The 18,265-nt window shown below is 35.0% G+C and overlaps 1 protein-coding gene and 2 long non-coding RNA genes across 3 annotated transcripts; 2 read left to right on the forward strand and 1 right to left on the reverse strand.

The window, feature by feature from the left end:
• Positions 1–167: 167 nt before the first annotated feature.
• LOC125651239 (uncharacterized protein K02A2.6-like) lies at positions 168–4,241 on the forward strand. Its single transcript, XM_048879820.2, has one exon. The coding sequence runs from the start codon at positions 168–170 to the stop codon at positions 4,239–4,241; it is 4,074 nt and encodes a 1,357-aa protein (XP_048735777.2).
• Positions 4,242–5,861: 1,620 nt separating this feature from the next.
• Positions 5,862–8,776, forward strand: LOC130050041 (uncharacterized). The gene is made up of 3 exons (XR_008798425.1): positions 5,862–6,302; positions 7,183–7,268; positions 7,374–8,776. It is a non-coding gene; the product is annotated as an uncharacterized LOC130050041 (long non-coding RNA).
• Positions 8,777–11,055: 2,279 nt separating this feature from the next.
• Positions 11,056–13,479, reverse strand: LOC130050042 (uncharacterized). The gene is made up of 2 exons (XR_008798426.1): positions 12,901–13,479; positions 11,056–12,300 (listed from the first exon to the last, which is right to left on the reverse strand). It is a non-coding gene; the product is annotated as an uncharacterized LOC130050042 (long non-coding RNA).
• Positions 13,480–18,265: the final 4,786 nt, after the last annotated feature.

Raw genomic sequence — 18,265 nt, forward strand, 5'->3', positions numbered from 1 at the left:
TGTTGTTGGTTCTAAAAGTAGAATAAAGCAGTTTGAGTTCCGGTTATTATGGCGTCTGCTTGACGAACACGACATGGTGTCAGAATGTGAAAAAAAATCACGTCTACGATAAGCCATCGAAAGTTATTTCGTGAATATTCTTTGACATAAACACTCAAAGAAAACAGATGGAGTCTCTTACTGGTGCTACGCCAAAGGTGGACTGGGAAAGTGGTGACCTGCCGGGAACATGGAAAAAATTCAAAGCACACACGGAATTTATGTTCAATGGACCACTGAAAGATAAAACAGAGGAAGAAAAATGCAGTTACCTCATGATCTGGGTTGGCGAAAAAGGTAGGGATATCTACAGCACTTGGCACATTACTAATGAGGAACGAAAGAAATTAGAAACGTACTACACAAAATTCCAGGCCTACTTTCAACCGAAAAGTAACAAAATATTCTCACGCTACAAATTCAACTGTAGGACACAGCAAGAAAATGAAACATGTGAGGAATTCTTAACAGCATTGAAAGTTCTAGTTAAGGACTGTGGTTACGCTAATTCAGAAGAAATGCTGAGAGATAGGATAGTGTTCGGAGTGCGTTCAGCGAAAATTAGAGAAAAACTGATTACTACCGGAAGTGATTTGTCATTAAATCAAGCAATAGACATAGCGAATTTATATGAACTCTCTAGAGCTCAACTGAAAACTATGAGTGAGGACAGTAAAGGCGACCTCGTAGGAAACGAAGTGAACCGTATCACAACAAACTACAAAGGAAAGCAGTCAGATTTTCCGAAATGCAGACAGTGTGGAAATAGGAAACACGAAGCCGGAGAAAGGTGTGTCGCAATTGGGAAAACATGTTCTAGTTGTGGTAAGAGAAACCATTTTGCGCGAGTATGTGAATCTAGTGTGAAAACAAAGCGAAGTGAACCAGGTGCTTTCAGAGGAAATTCGCGTGGGAAATATTATGGAAAGCAATCAAGGAGACAAAAGAATCGTCCAGTGAATATGATTCAAGAAACTGATTCTGATGACAATGACTTAGATGATGGAAATTATTTTTTCATGGGAATGATTGATGCTGATATCAACACGATAGAAAATTGGACTACGTCATTGAGAGTAGGAGACACAGATGTACAGTTTCTCATGGACACAGGTGCAAAGTGTAACGTGATTACCAGAGACACTTATCGAAGGCTTAAAATCACAACAGCACTGGAGAAAGCGGAGGCGTTACTGAAATCATATTCAGGACACAAAATCACAGCTGATGGTATGCTCACCATTCCACTGAAATGCAATGGTCAAACTCATTCTATGAAATTCTACATAGTCGACAGAAATGCGCCAAACATCTTGGGAGCAGATGCTTGTCACAAACTGGACTTGGTGAGACCGATGAACGCTATTTCGTCGAAAACTGAAATCGTCAAGGACAACCTTCAGACCACAGGAAGTGACATTTTGAGTGAACCTCAATATGCAGAACTATTTGAAGGATTGGGATGCCTACCCGGGAAGTATTCCATTAAGTTAGATCCATCGGTTACGCCTACTATACACCCACCTCGCAAGGTACCGATTTCGCTGAAGGACAAAGTGTACGAAGAACTCCAGAGAATGGAAGAACTGGGAGTTATCGAACGTCAAACAGAACCTACACCATGGGTAAACAGCATGACAGTTGTGAACAAAGGATCCAAAATTCGAATCTGTATTGACCCTCGAGATCTAAACAATGCCATACAGCGTGAACACTTCCCGTTGAAAACCGTTGAGGATGTGATCGAGAACATGTCTCAAGCAAAGTACTTCACAAAGCTGGATGCCGTAAGTGGTTTTTGGCAAATCCAACTAGATGAGCAAAGTTCCAGACTTTGTACATTCAACTCACCATTTGGACGTTTCCGATTTAAGCGGATGCCCTTTGGTATTAAGTCAGCGTCCGAGGTATTCCAGAAAATCATGTCACAAATGCTGGAAGATATTTCCGGTGCGGAAGTCATCATTGATGATATTTTAGTATGGGGATCTTCGATTGAAGAGCACGATCAGCGTTTACGCAGAGTGTTGCAACGCGCTAAAGAGTACAACCTGAAACTCAGCAAACAAAAGTGTGAGGTACGAAAAACTGAAGTGAAGTATGTAGGACAAGTACTCACCCAGAAAGGAGTAAAACCGGATCCAGAAAAAGTCCGTGCCATCTCCATGATGCAGAAACCAGAAAATCGACAGGAACTATTAACATTCTTAGGACTTGTTCAGTACCTTGGAAAATTTCTTCCGAGACTATCAGATGTCAGTGCTCCACTACGGAAGTTGACTGAAACAGCAGCAGGATCTGAATGGAACTGGAACAAGGAACAGGAAGTCAGTTTCAAAACCATTAAGGCAATGATTATAGAAGCTCCAGTTTTGGCATACTATGACCCAAAACAACCATTGACGCTCTCTGTGGACGCTAGTTCTAAAGGACTTGGTGCTACTATCTTACAGCAGGGTAGACCCATCGCGTACGCCTCAAGAGCACTCACAGCGGCCCAAAGGAACTACGCACAAATAGAGAAGGAAGCCTTAGCAGTGGTATTTGGATGTCATAAGTTTCACCATTACATCTATGGAAGACAGATAACTGTGGAATCAGATCATAAACCATTGGAGTCAATATTTCGTAAACCGCTCTTAGCAGCTCCTATGCGTTTACAAAGACTACTTCTTGCAGTCCAGAAATATGACTTAAAGATAGAATACAAACCTGGGAAACTCATGTTTATCGCTGATGCTTTGAGTCGCCACTACCTAGATGAAACTACAGAAGAACTGGTACCCGAAGTTGATGTCAATAGCATCACGCTTAACCAACATCTACCAATGTCGAAAGACCGCTATACCGAATTTCAACAAGAAACACTACGTGATTCTACTTTGCAACAGCTTCTACACACAGTATTGTCAGGTTGGCCTGAAGCCAAGCAAAACTTGCAATCGACTCTTATTCCGTATTGGTCATTTCGTGATGAGATATCACATGTGGATGGACTACTGTTCAAAGGCAGTAAACTCTTGATTCCGAAGTCGATGCAACAGAAAATGTTGGACTTAGTGCATGAATCACATCTCGGAATAGTGAAATGCAAGAGCCGAGCGCGAGAGTGTATGTACTGGCCAGGTATGGCAGCACAGATTGAGGACAAAGTTTCAAAGTGTCATATTTGTGCAGAAGTACAGAATTCAAATCCTAAGGAACCAATGATATGTACAGAGTTGCCGGACCGTCCATGGTCCAAGATCGCGTCCGACATATTTGCATACCAGCAAAATCATTACATAATTGCGGTCGATTACTACTCTAAGTGGCCGGAGATCAAGATTCTAAAGGACTTGTCATCATGTCAAGTTGTGAACTCGCTCAAAAGCATGTATTCAAAATATGGAATCCCGGATGAACTAGTATCCGACAATGGTCCGCAGTATACAAGCAAGGAGTTCAAGGATTTCACAAAGGAATATGGATTCACCCACACCACATCAAGTCCGTTGTATCCAAAATCAAATGGACAAGCGGAGAGGATGGTACAAACCGTCAAACGGATTCTCAAGAAAAACAAAGATCCGTACATAGCACTAATGGATTACCGTAACACGGAAATTCAAGGACTAGGAAAATCACCAGCACAGATGTTTCTAGGACGTCGTCTGAAAACAAAATTACCGACAACGGCAAAACTTTTGCGTTCCATGAACAATGACACTCATGAGAAATTGAAATCTAGACAGCTAAACTTTAAAAGATTTCACGACAGGAATGCAACCAAGAACCTACCAGATCTGCAAGCAGGAGACCGTGTAATGTTGAAAGTACAAAATTCGTGGAAACATGCCAACATCGAGTCAAAACATCACCAACCGAAATCGTTTATCGTGTCATGTGAAGGAAAGCAATACCGTCGCAACCGAAGCAGTATGAAACAAACAAAATCGATTAAAGAAACATCCGAAGTCGAAGGATTTGACTTTCAGCTTCCCGACAGTGTTTCTCAACAGATTCCAGGAACTACTCGTCCGAACAGCGACAATGCTAGTGAACATCCGAACTGTGACCGCGAAACCGAACAAGCTCGATGTACCCGTCCAAAACAAACTCTATCGTTTCCAACTCCACCGCAAGAACTGAACAAAACGCGATCGGGACGTACTATCAAAGCTCCTGGCAAATACGCAGACTATGTTATGCAGACAGTTTAATGTGAATTATCATTTCTTGTGAAACGGGCATAATTGTCATGGACATTCTTAAATGTCATGTAGTTCATTTGCAGCTTTCTTGTATGTGTTAAGTGACTTATTGATTCAGAACTTTTTCATTACTTGTATTGAGTTTACTTGATTTCTTTGAATTTGAAAAGAGAGGATGTCATGTATTGTGTATTCGACAGTCAGTCGACTGTTATCCGGATTTATATTGTTTATGTTGTTGGTTCTAAAAGTAGAATAAAGCAGTTTGAGTTCCGGTTATTATGGCGTCTGCTTGACGAACACGACAGGGGGTACAAAATATAAATATTGACAACTACTACGATCTATACAGATACTATTTTTAAAAAGGAAATTTTACCAAAAAAAAGGGGGGGGGGGCGAGATTATACGCACGACGACAAATTTTGAAAATCACTTGTAGTCTATATAGTTAGTGAAAGCCAGGAATAATTCAGGGCTTTTCCAATCTAATTAAAATTAGATCTTTGATCCGCTTATGCAATCACTATTGCAATTGTGTAGCGATTGCATGAGCGGATCAAAGATCTAATTTTAATTAGATTGGGGCTTTTCCAACCCCCTTCTCTCCTTACACTCGTCAAATATACCTCCATCTCTTTACATTCGTCTAATACAAACCCTCCTTTCTTAGAATCGTCAAATCCCCCCCCCCCTTCCTTTTCCTTACACTTGTCTTACACACCCCTTTCTCCTTACACTCGCAAAGAGAAGTCGGTTGTTTAAATCACTCAGACTGCTAAAAATGGATAGACTAACAGTTGGGTATTGGGTGGTGAACCTAAATTGCCTGGTTTATAATTAGTATCCTTATTATTTGCAATAAAGTTTCTAGCTTTAATATATATAGGCCTACATATGTTATACCTAAAAGTGAACTTTGAACTGGTCATTTGTCAAAGTTAGAGATAAATTAAATAATTGTGTAGACATCTCGTTTTTTTTTTAAATTGTCAGAAGCTTATAAGATTTAAAATCATACAAATGAAATATATCTCTCACTCTGTCTCATGGGCAACTGGCAAGTAGAAGAAATTTATAACTGGGAAAAGAATATCGTGCGGATAGGAGCTCTAATATAAGAGCGACCGTTGTGCGAATATTGAAAATGATTGGCACGACAATGATGCTGATAGACACTTAAAAAAACACACCAACCAAACAACTCATAATGGCACGACAGTCATGCTGATAGACACTAAAAAAAAAAAAAAAACAAAAAAAAAAAAACAAAAAAAAAAAACCCCCAAACAACTCGTAAAACTTAATTCAATCCAAACTTCAAAATCCTTAATTGTGTGAGGGATGACTTAATTCATAGGTTCAAACTTAATTACTACTCAGTACTGCATACCACGGAAGAGAGAGAGAAGAGGGGGTATGCCGATAAATCAAACCACTTTGTCATTTTAAAAGAAAAAAGACACATTGTCAATAAAATTATTGAACTGTTATCACTTCTCTATGCAATGTACTACTTCACTGGGTTAATTTTAGAGAGCTATTTAATTCGATAGAAAACATCACAAGTGAAAGTAGGGAGCGCGAGCAGACATAAACAACATATACTTCACCAGCTCAAATTAAGGTAGCGACGGATAGCAACCACGTGATCAGTAAAAATTGTGTATTTTCACGTGAATTCATTTTCCGGAATTCCTTACTCCGTCATAGAATAGTCGAAAAACAAAAAGGGGTTCCGAAAGTGTTTTGTTGCTGTGACTGACTCGCCTACAGAAAATATGCACATACCACATAAGTATACGTCAATGTCTGTAATAATGGTAGATCAAATGTTTCATCTGTGTGAAACTTTTTGCTAATCGAAATGTTAAACCAACCACCAATCCATGTACATAGATGCGCTACGTAAACAAAGTTGTTGATTGATGCATCGTAATGTCCGAGTGTAGCATGCTGCGAGATTAAATACTGTTTATACAGTCATTGAGAGGCTAAACAAAGTTTCTTGCAAGAAGAGGAAGTTGGTGGATGCATTCAACTTGGACAACGAAATCATAGTTTCGTTTGGTGAGTGAAAAAAATGCCATAAATTTGTATTCAAAAGTTCAACTCACATTTCCTCTGCTATTTCACAACGCGATTTATAATAACATCTGTAAGTTTAAACACACGACATACAGTAGATGTATTATTTTGTATGTATATATGTATTCCATATGTGCATAAAATATAACTCCCACCTGTGCATGTGATTGTAAACGAACGGATGTCATGTAAATGTATACCACATTTGTAAACATGGGCTCTCACAACTCTTTTATTAAGAAAATGATAATATCGTTATGAAAATAACCGTTACGAAAATAACATACCTTGAACTACATGTATAAAAGTAATGAAAAACAAATATCTGTATAGACCTACTATCTAGGGGTATGAGGGAACCGGATAAAAAGTGGAAGGGGGGGGGGGGGGGGGCATGTGTTGAATTATAATTCCCTAGACTATAGTATACATATACTATTACTTTGAAATTTCAGTGACCTAAGAAATATATCAAACCTGAAGTTTCGTGTTTCACACAAACATGTAGGTTGGCAAAACCTTTTTAAATAATGTAAATTAATTACAAGTCTGCATATGCCCTCTCATAGGCAAATGTATGCACTGTATGTATAAGTAAGATATGTATACTACACGTATGCCCTTCTCTTGACCCACATTTTGTAAATAAAACAGATATGATAAGTCTATGACAGTTTATAAAAACATATATACATGTCATCTCATTGCAATTTATAATTTTGAAACATCAGTATTTAAATTTTAACTGAATATGTGTTGAGACACAGTTTTAAAATTCACATTGTCTGACGCAATCTAATTACTCAATGGTATAATATAGACCTAACTGTGCAAATATCAATTATGATGATCTTTTTTCTAGGCATCAGCCTGAAGACCGAGGGAGGTTAGATAGGACTAGTGCAGGTTGAAGTGGATTTCGAGGCAACAAGTATAACAGCAAGAGAGGTACTATTTTTTTTTTTTGATAAACATTTGTAAAGACAATTCTGAGTATATCAGATATTCATCCTTTTTGCTATATTTAATTATATTTATCTATATTTTGAACAGGTACTCCATTTACAGTGATGATGACATATCCCCTGGACCCCCACAACTCCACAAACTTAAAAATGTTTGATCAAGTTCCGAAGATTAAAGAACTACTGCAAAATTTGGGACTGGATGAAAAACATTAATTCACTTATATGAGCTCAGAGCAGTGGATGTTATACAACATACTTTAAACTAAATTGTGAATTTAAGGGAAAACAAGATCATGTACTCGTATATTACAAGTACATGCCTTTTGAAAGACAATAATATTGCATAGATGTAAAGGAAATTTCAATGTTGATTATTCTTTCTTAGATATATTAGTAAAAAATGTGCACATGATAGAATATCAATTTTATAACTTCAATCAATGTGTTTGAATTTTCCTTGTATTTCAAAATTTAGTTGAAACATACATCATAGATACATTAATGTATATCAAATTTTTAGAAAAGTTTCATAATGGAACTAATTCACCCCCCCCCCCCCCCCCCCCCCCCCCCCTTATACATACAGTGAACATAGACCTTCACCTGGGGAAAACTTCAGTTAGTTAATGCAATATACATGTACATGCATTCTCAGTTATCCAATAGTGAGTTTTTGGTTCCATGTGAAACTACAATTAGAAATCTTAAACTTATGAAAGACACACCTATCTGTGAGGGTAAGATGACTCAGATGGACTTACATGTAGTGATCCATGAGCAGTCCATGGGTCTCTTTCCATTGATATTAATTATTTATTGAAATATGAAATGGTTATTTAAACATATTTGGTGTATTATACTGTATAGTGATATAAATTTCTATCAAAAAATATGTATAGGTAATAGATTTGGTCCAGTTATTACAAGAAATTGTATAAAAAATAACTAAATATTTAGGCAATCATTGTGAGTGCGAAAAGGTCAACTGCAATAGCACACACTGTATATCATTCTTAAATGGCTCATAGAAACTTCTAGTATGTGAGTTTGAATGCTCGATATGGTAATTTGGAATGCTTAATCATTTAAGGTCAATAGTTTATCTCTGCTGACTGTATCTCTTAAAATTCATTTCTAGAAGGGAGGGGTAGGGTTACAAAATCTGACATAGTTTCAGATTAAACCTCATTTGGTATATTTTTTTCTATTCAATATTTTAGATACTACTTGACTTATTGTAAAAATGAAATAAAATCAGAAATTTTATGAGCAGAATTTTGTTGTTGTCAGAAAATGTATGCCTGATAGTATTTGAGAAACGCCATATTTAGGGTAAATTTGGCCAATTGCCAAGTCGAATCATGCCAATGTTTTCCTTAGATGCATTTTGAATTTCTAATCCATGTTGATTTTTTATCTGTTTGTGTTTAATTTACATAACTATATATGACAAACAATATTTCTGGTGTCAATAAAATTTTTATTGGCTTTTGTGTTAATTTGCTCAATTTTGGCATTTTTTGCCTTTTGGGGCTGCAAAAGAGGGGATTTCAATCTCGCTTTCCTCGAAAATTAACCTGATTACTTTTGTTGATTTTTTGATATGTTTTAGGATAAAGTCAAAATGTTATAATAAATAAAATTGAAAAAAATTCAATGAGCGGTTTTTTGGGGGCTAGCTATCAATAGCTACCTTAAACAAATGTGAAAGAAACATTCTAATCTGCAACTCTTAGTGGTAACTTTAAAGTGTATTTTTTAAGAATGTTATATTTTTATCATCGTACATGCTTAAACAAAGTATGTCTTCCCCTTAAAATGTTGGTGAGCAGCCGTCGTCGTTCGCTGTTTCACATTGACAAAGGACCCGGATGTAAGATTTTTTTCCCCTATGACCTTTTGACCTAGCATGACGTTAGAGTGTGCAAAACATCTATGACGTCGCTGAATCCGATCGACCCGCGTCGCACAATAAGTTAGTGTAAAATATGTGTATTGACCTCTATTGGTTACTTGCTTTTGATACACTAAATCAATATACACACATGTATGAAATAATTACCCTGGTATTCTCTGCTTTAGATCGTAAACGTAGACTTAAATGTGAACGTAGCACGTACGACCGTTTCACTAAAAGTTACGATTTGCGATTTACGATCAGTATTGATCGTAACCCTACGAGTGGTCTAGGGTTATCGTAAGTGTTCCTACATGCACGTAAATGAGCAATATGGGCGCCATGCTGGCCCCGCCTGAGATCATTTTGTGGTAGTATTTACCTGACCGAGTTTGTTTATACTTTGTAGGAAGAAAACAATCACAATGAATTGCAGTCTGCTTTTGCTGAAATAAATATAAAGACAATGCAAGATCGAATTCATATTTTAAAAAGTGAGGGGAGGGGGGGGGGGGGGTAGTCAATATATCAAACTTTGCATGTAATAATAACGAGAACAGATATGGGGGGGGGGGGGGGTGGGGGGGGGGGGTATAGCTACATATGCCTGCATCACCGTTAGATCACATGTATATTTAACATTAGAGGGGTTCCAAGACATTATTATTCTCATATTCAGAAATTAAATTTCTTTAGAAACAGTTGATTTAATGATCCAAGACGTTGCCATTCGACGTACTCAGCTTTTTCCCCCCGTCAGATCAATATCTTTGATGCAACTGACTAACTGCATAATACATGCACATTTTAAGGAAAATATGATAATAAAATGATTTGGTAATGGGAGAGGGGTTAAAATCCCAATTTTGCAAGTGGATCGTTTCTGTGCTTTTATGAAGGTCGTTAGAAATTAAACATACAGACTAGACCTATATGTATACACAGACAAGGGAAGGGTCATTATCGGACCCTTGGGGTTCCGATCCCTTTTTATAAAGTGCACTCCCGTGGGGATCCGGGTTAGAATAGGTCCTCAGAACCTCTTGCTTATCGTAGGAGGCGACTAAATGTGGCGGTCTTATTCATTTTTTTTTAATCCGTTGAAGATAGTTTACTTATTGATGGAAATTTGGCTCACATGAACAGATCGATACATGGCATTTAAAATTCTAAAATGTAATTCTTTTATGTTATTTCTTATATCACCCCCCCCCCCCAACCCAATTTTAGTTACATGAAAGTCAATAAAAATTATTCTATCAATTGTTTAAACATTCTAGGAATTTTCTTTACGCTACACTAGAGATCGGGCTCAAAATTTCCATTATTTTTGTTGACAACTTGCATGGGTTACTGCAGACGATAAGGATATGTTTAAAACCATGAAGAAATAATGAATGAATATTTCTTTCCATGGTAGGATTAATTTTAAATCTACCTCCATAGAGAAAAGAGTTCTAAAAAGTCAGACGTAAATCGCAATCGTAAGTGTTACGACTACGTTAGGTTTCGTGAAACGCTCGTATACCACCCAAAGTCAATAAAAGCGTGCAATTGAGGGTTTCAAAATCATAATTTATCGACCATTCAAAATATGTATGGTAACATGCGTTTATTAATGGTAAATATCTGTTGAACACTCACCTCAAATTGTTTCAAGTTAAGTATGACAGATTTTTTTTTACAGTAGGTCAAAGTATGATATATTTTTCGAGATTTTTCTCACATGTAACCTTCGTTACTGAGTCCTTGACATGATAATATTTAAGATAAACATTAATTTTCCATGTATTATTCCATAATTTGTATTGGAATTGACTGAGCATATATTTTTCTAATTTGCGAAAGACAATAAATACAAGTTTTCAAAGAAAATATTTAATCAACACAACAAGAAATTATCTGCTGTAAAAGTCAGCAATAAGATTTTAAGAGCGCAAAATAAACGACTAGATATCACTTTCAATATCTTTGAAATGGCAAAAAATAAAATTGATTAACAAATATTCTCGAACAGTTCAATATGTATGAAACATGAAAACAAAAGACTAGCAATAGATATAGAACGATAGCTTTTTTGTATGTAAATGAAGTAGCGCTATAATTATGTAACGTATGTTTCAACACTTACACAACAGTACATCCATGAAAATATTGTGCCAAAACGATGCCACCATCAGTTATTCTTTACGATTGATGTTGCAAAATCATAACGACATCACTTGATTCAATGGAAATACCAATTTTAATAGAAATATAACGTAGACAAGCAAAATTTTTTACCAAATGTGTCTTTTCTTCTGAATTTGTTAATTTGCAATAAATGTGCGATTAAAACAAAAGTGATAGATTGATGTTTCGCTATTTAAATGCTCATGATTCTTATAGAAATAACAGACACATGTTTTGAAACCTGGATTGCTCTTTGTTATAATAAACAATGAAAGTAACGTATGTTTCTTATTTTTCCTTTCATTACTATAAACATCATTTCTATTCAAAAAATGGAAAGAATCATATGTACCCATTTCTAACAATCTGTTTACAATAATAATATAAAGAAAATGTTTAATTTCCCAACATTTTAATTAAATGTATACCGAATCTTATGTTTTTGTTGCTTATTTTGGAATACCTTTCCATAGAAACTGTCAGTATAATCCACCACGCGGTGTTATGAATAAATATTTAACGATGTCCTCTATTAATTTTGAGGTCAAAAGGACAACGGTTAAACTACTCGGACATACGCTATTGTCCGTTGAGAAATCTTTCCTTGATAGACATCAAACTTGAAACACTGGTGCCCCTTATGAATAGATGACCCCCATTGAATTCCAAGTCACAAGGTCAAAGGTCATACAAAATTACTCAAATGACCAGTTGCTTATAAGTATTTTGAGAGACAAAACTTACATGTATCATTATGGTAGCCTTTGACCGGTAGTTAAACCTTTATTTTCACTGTCTATACAGACATTCTACCTTTTCAGTATTGCCACAAGGGGAGCATATCATACTATTTCTAAAACATTTTTTCATGGTTGTTCTTATGTTTTAATACATTTTTTTTCATGGTAGTTATTCTGTACTTCTACTCTCACAAGCGCCATTTCTGAAAAAAATAAATAAAAAATTAAAAACAAGTAGAATAATATTACGTAACGGAATTTGTGGTAACATATGTTACACTCAGATAAAATATTTTTGAATGATTTCTCTATAAGATTGCATAGAACAATCATCAGAGATTAGTCCCTTCATTTCTAAGATATATTATGAAAAGATGCTGAATTCTAGCAAATTGATAAATGTAGAGTTGCATAGTTACATGTATCATAAATAGGACAGGAGCAGAGGAAAACATGGCCTGTATTTCTTGCAGAGGATATCTGTATATGCTAGTGAATACGGGAACAATAACACATTTGTTTCTTCATAACATAGTTGATATTCAACAAACATATCATTAATGATGATATTTTGTCAATATGTAGTTCAATATTTGATGTCGAGTCAAGCATTTCATTAAGTAGCATACGTTACTTTGAGTAACGTATGTTACCAGCATTCTACTCAATGTAATTCTTACACCAGAAGAATTTCGAGATATTTGGAATACGATATACATTCTTTGATATCAGAAGAACAAATTCAGACCAAAACATTTCATCTGCTTAATCAATATTGTATAAGTTGTTGTAACAGTACTTACCGTAAGAGAAAATTAATCCTAATTCTCAAAGTTTAACACGTATTGACTTTCAAACTCAAATGTTCATAGTAGACGTTCATGTCGTATACCACATCATGCAGAGAGAGAGCAAAAATACGCTGGAAATTGTTCTATCATTCCCTTTAATTAATTTCTCGGTAACGAATGTTACATCACGAATGTTACATCTTGACACGTTTGTCAAATTTCAGACCAACCAATGACTTCTGCAAAAGAAATGTTTATATTTTCATTCTCTGTACACTACGAGATTTTCATAAAAGGGGTAACATTTGCTCTGCAAATACGTTTTCATAAAAAAAAAAATTAGTGTATCGTATGTTACATTTCTAAAATCAGAATTCAAAATTTTGAGAATATGATGACTTCTTCTCAATGCCACATCCAAATATCGCTTGATGAATATTTTCACACAGTTTTTGAATATTTTAGCGCCAAAATAGATCAAAAACATAAAGATAATACGAAATCTTTGTCCATACATTGGGTGTTTAATTGACCCTATGATCACATAATATAATCTGGCGACATGGAGTAATATATACACCACTGCTTAAAATCATAGGCAAAAGTTGTTAAACTTTTATTGAATGAAAATTTAGGAAATACAAATGATATTAACGCAAAGAAAATTTAAAAACACACTCTCAGATTTTTATATTTGCTTGTTCAATTTTAAAAATTGAGTCGGCGACAGTCACGTACGTTACAAAATTAGGGTATCTACGCTTCCTACCAAGTTTATAAGTAAAGGGGAAATAAAAAGTATACCATGCCTAGGGAGGCTATGGGTCCATGAATGTATAGCACACAAAATATATGATTTGGTATAGCTTATTTTCTAATAAAGTGCCGGCGACATCGATTGCACGCTTTTATTGACTTTGAGTGATACGTGCGAGTCAAATGATCTTAAACATAATCGTACGTTTACGATCTACGATCGCTTAGTGAAACGGCCGCCTGTTTACACTAAATTCAACTTTCGGCAGCTCCCTGCTACAGAGTTGCGCATGCGCATTGTAACTTTTTCTTTCGCTTTGAATCCTGAACGGTAAACAAATTCAGTCATGATAAATGATGATTGCGCTAGCTATTTTCTGTGTGGTATGTTCTTTTTTAATCATTTGTTAAATTAATATGTTGACGGTGCTACCGTTTGAGCGAGCGCAGCTTCATGTATGTACAGATTAAATTTTGTAATGTTCATGCTTTGATCAGGTTCAATTTAAACCCCGGGCACTGGAAGTTAATTAATGTAAATATATAGTATGTGCATGTATAAAAATATATCCACATTTGGTATGGACTCTCCCCCCCCCCCCCTCCTTTTTATACATGCACATACTATATATTTACATTAATTAACTTCCAGTGCCCGTGATTTAAACAATATATCTATTGTAATGTTCATGCTTTGATCAGGTTCAATTTAAACAATATCTATTTGCCAAATAATCACATATATGGCAAGGAATAAGGACTATGTTTTTAAGTGCTTCTTTTGTACCCAAGGTTACATGCTCTATATTCCTTTATACAAAAGTTACAGAAAGGGTACAACACAAATCATGGAAATTGAAAGTAAGAATTACATGAGGTGGCTCTACATAACCTAGGGTACAGAAGGGAGCATGGTATTAAAGCAGAAAAACCCTACAATACACATACACCATACAAGAAATATAGAGAGTTACTAAGGCCAAGTGTTTGTATATATGTAAAAGATCAAAGGAAAGATGAGGAACTGATACCAAAAATATAAATATATAAAAACAAACCAAACAATCAAAAACTGTCCATTAAAAAATATACAAGATATTTACAGAATACTAAAATGGATTTGCAAACACCAAAAACAATCACAAAGTGTCTTAATTTACCTTTTATCACATTATCTACCTATGGAATGGAGTTCAGTAATTTCATCAAGGTGCAATCATATTGAAGATGCAATTATATATATTCGATCATTCTAATACATGAGACACTTTGCAGTGCAAATTATTTATAAAAGTCATTTCTTTTTGGAAAAAATTCTTTGATAGTAGAAATTGTCATAGATAATGGATTTTTATCAATAAAGTTAACTTTGCTGCTAAAAGATTAATAATTATAATCATTATTCAGATCAATAGTTATAATTATCATTCAGTGCTCTGTAAATAGCTGTACAAGATAGGGGTGTGTATAGTGCAAGCTTATAGGATATATACATCAGTGGTATTTAGGGTTCTTCTTTCACACCTTTTCTACTTCAAAGGGCACACCTGTGGTAGAAGGAATGTAGGAAAAAAAGTCACAGGAAAAAAAGTCACCGATAAGAGAAAACATTTTGTAAATGTCAATGTTTTTAATTTAAATCGCTTCCACAGGGAACCTCTTATCAGAAATATGCCTTGACCCAGTATGAAGGTCATTTTTGACAAGGTCACAGGGTACTACATGTAAGTAACGTATTAAAATATGGTTTTAGCCATATACTTTGAAATGGAAAAAAAAAAATCAAAGCTTATACTTTAGATTTAGGGTACTTTAGACTTAAAGGTATGTCCTGACCCTAACCCAGAGTAATTCAGATAAGGTCAAGGTCACCAGTTTTACAAGAATAAAATCCTTGCCATATCCATAACTTTGTTGTGAAAAAAAAAACCTTCAGAAGATTATACAAGACATGAATGATACTTGTGACTTTGAGAGGTGTAACAACCCTGCACTATGATTGTTTTAACAAGGTTAGAAAGAAATGTCATTAATACAAAAGTCAAGGTCTCAGAGTTCAAGATATATCTTAGAAATTTAAAATTTGAAAGGACAAAACCTTGGATTGGAAGAGGAACATAAAGTCACGGTCGTAGAACTGAGAATTTAAATGTTTTTGGTCCATGACAATTTGATGCTTGGACTGTTGATAGATTTTGATACTCACTGCAATTTTTGCTCTCAACATGCATTCATTCCTTATAACATTTCCATTAGAATTTGTACAAAATAGCAGAGTTCTTTAAGCTATTTTAAAGTGAACCTTTTCTGTTTACCTTGCAGGGTCATCAGTCCTTAATCCTTGAGACAGCTCTAGTTAGTCTTATTTTGACATTTTATGATTGCAGCAATTGCAAGATATTGAACTATTGTTGCATTTTTGTGACAGATGATTGAACAATCTAATTGAAATCAGACCCTAAGATACGCTCACAATCGCTTACGCAGAGTATACGGCATGAATTTAAGAAGTCTGATTTTAATTATATTGATGATTGAAATACCGATTTTAGGTGAAGATGTTTTAATTTATTTCAGGTTTATGAAGAAGGGGACATGGGTTTGATTCTCAGAATAGCAGTTTATATATACATTAACATGCCTTAGATAATTATATATTTAGTTTGCTTTGCACATATTTTTATTTTTTATTCACATTTTCCTTTATATTTCTCATGATATATTTAAAATATTATGTATGGATGGTGATGGCTGGGGTTGAGTTATATATAATTTAGTATGAAAAAAACCTAATTTTTCCCAATTTCGTGTATATAAAGATCTTTATAACACAATTGAAGCTCTTTCTCTCAGCTTGCTGAAATCTTTACTACTTTTCTAACACTTCTACTGCACCAATCTAACACCATTATAGGTAGTGTACGGACAGTCTAAGACATGGGTTCAATTCCCATCACTACCAGAGTTGAATACAGTTTTGTATGACTTATAGCTTAATTACAGTAATAAATTATAACACACTGCATGGCTTAATTTAACCTCACTGTTACATTGTTGTTTTTCTCTATTAAAAGAATTTGTTTTATAGTTTTAGTAATGAAGTAATGATGATTTATTTTATAGTACCGTTGTAACCGTATTTACTTTCTTGAATTTAATGAAAACAAAAAGAATATAAGAATATTTCTATTTTAAGCATATTCATTGCAGTATTTTTATAATATAGATTTTGTACACTGTTTGAAAAGATCTTCTTTGTGCTGTATTCATTTCTTAATTGTTCATATAAAGGACCAGTTCCTTTCCAAGGGGAGATAATCAAGAAAAGGCAAAATATATAGTGGGGTCATTAAAAAAATTTCTTTTCAAGAACCATCGTGGCAGAAAAGGTGAAACTTTTGTGAAAGCTTCCTGATATAATGTTGATTCTAAATAATTGAAAGCATCACCCCAGGAGTAGGGTGGGGCTACAATAGGGAATCAAAGTTTTACATTGGAATATATTGGAACAAATCTTAAACAATCTCCTTCCCAAAAGCAACTGGACCAAAAAATGGTAAATCTTATGTGAAAGCTTCTTGACATAATGTATACTCTAAATTGTTCAAATAATGACCCCTTGGTAGGGTTAATTGGGACACAATAGGGGATCAATGTCTTAATTGGACTATTTTAGAAAAAAAATCAAAATCTTCCCCAAAAGCACTATCGATCTGCAAATCAAAGTTGTGTTGACTAAATTATTTTGTATTTTAAATTATGGACTCTGGGTTAGAGTTGGCTATATATATCAGGATTGAATTTTAAGTAATACTTGTATACAAAAAAAGGAATCTTCTCCATAACTGTAAGGCCATGTTTGTCATATTGATATTAAAGCATTCCTATGTAGTGTAGATTCAGAGACCCCCTAGAGTTATGGTAGGGTCATAAGAATGGAGTCTCAAATTTTCATGGGAATATAAAGGAGAAAATTCTTTTAAAAATCTTAAGAACAGCAGGGCTGAGGGGGGGGGGGGTGTGTTAAATACCACTGTGCACTGTGCTTAATTTGTCAAGGTATCTTAAACCACTTATACATTGGGTTAAAATTCCAAGCAAGTTAATACCTTTGTTACCTTGAGTAACACATTAAATATCATAACATTAAACTAACACGCAAAAGACGACTGATACGGGATTTGACCGTTTTCTTACTTGATTCTAGGCCTACTTTCACTTTGTGTGTGACGTCACAATTATGGTCACATGGTGTGCAGGGAGCTGCCTTCAAGGTATCACACCGGTAATTATTTTCACTATGTATTACTATAGAGGGGAAAAAATCATTAAAAATCAGTTTACAAAATTGATGCCGAATAACGCAGTCAGACACGTTCTATGTTACCTATCTCGTCTGCCGACACCAGAAAAACAACACCCTACGCGGCATTTTCGAAAAAAAAATTACCCGCAAACAAGACTACCCTCAAATCCACGTGTTTTTCACATGTGTGTAAACTACCGGAGTGCACCTCAGGAAGTAGCCTCAGCTACCAACAGCAAATAGTTCCTTTGTATACACTTGATTATTTCTACAAATTACACAAAATTTCCTAATCAGGGGTACAAAAATTAAGAG

The sequence above is a fragment of the Ostrea edulis genome, chromosome 9, assembly GCF_947568905.1.
Source record: "Ostrea edulis chromosome 9, xbOstEdul1.1, whole genome shotgun sequence".
Taxonomy (NCBI): domain Eukaryota; kingdom Metazoa; phylum Mollusca; class Bivalvia; order Ostreida; family Ostreidae; genus Ostrea; species Ostrea edulis.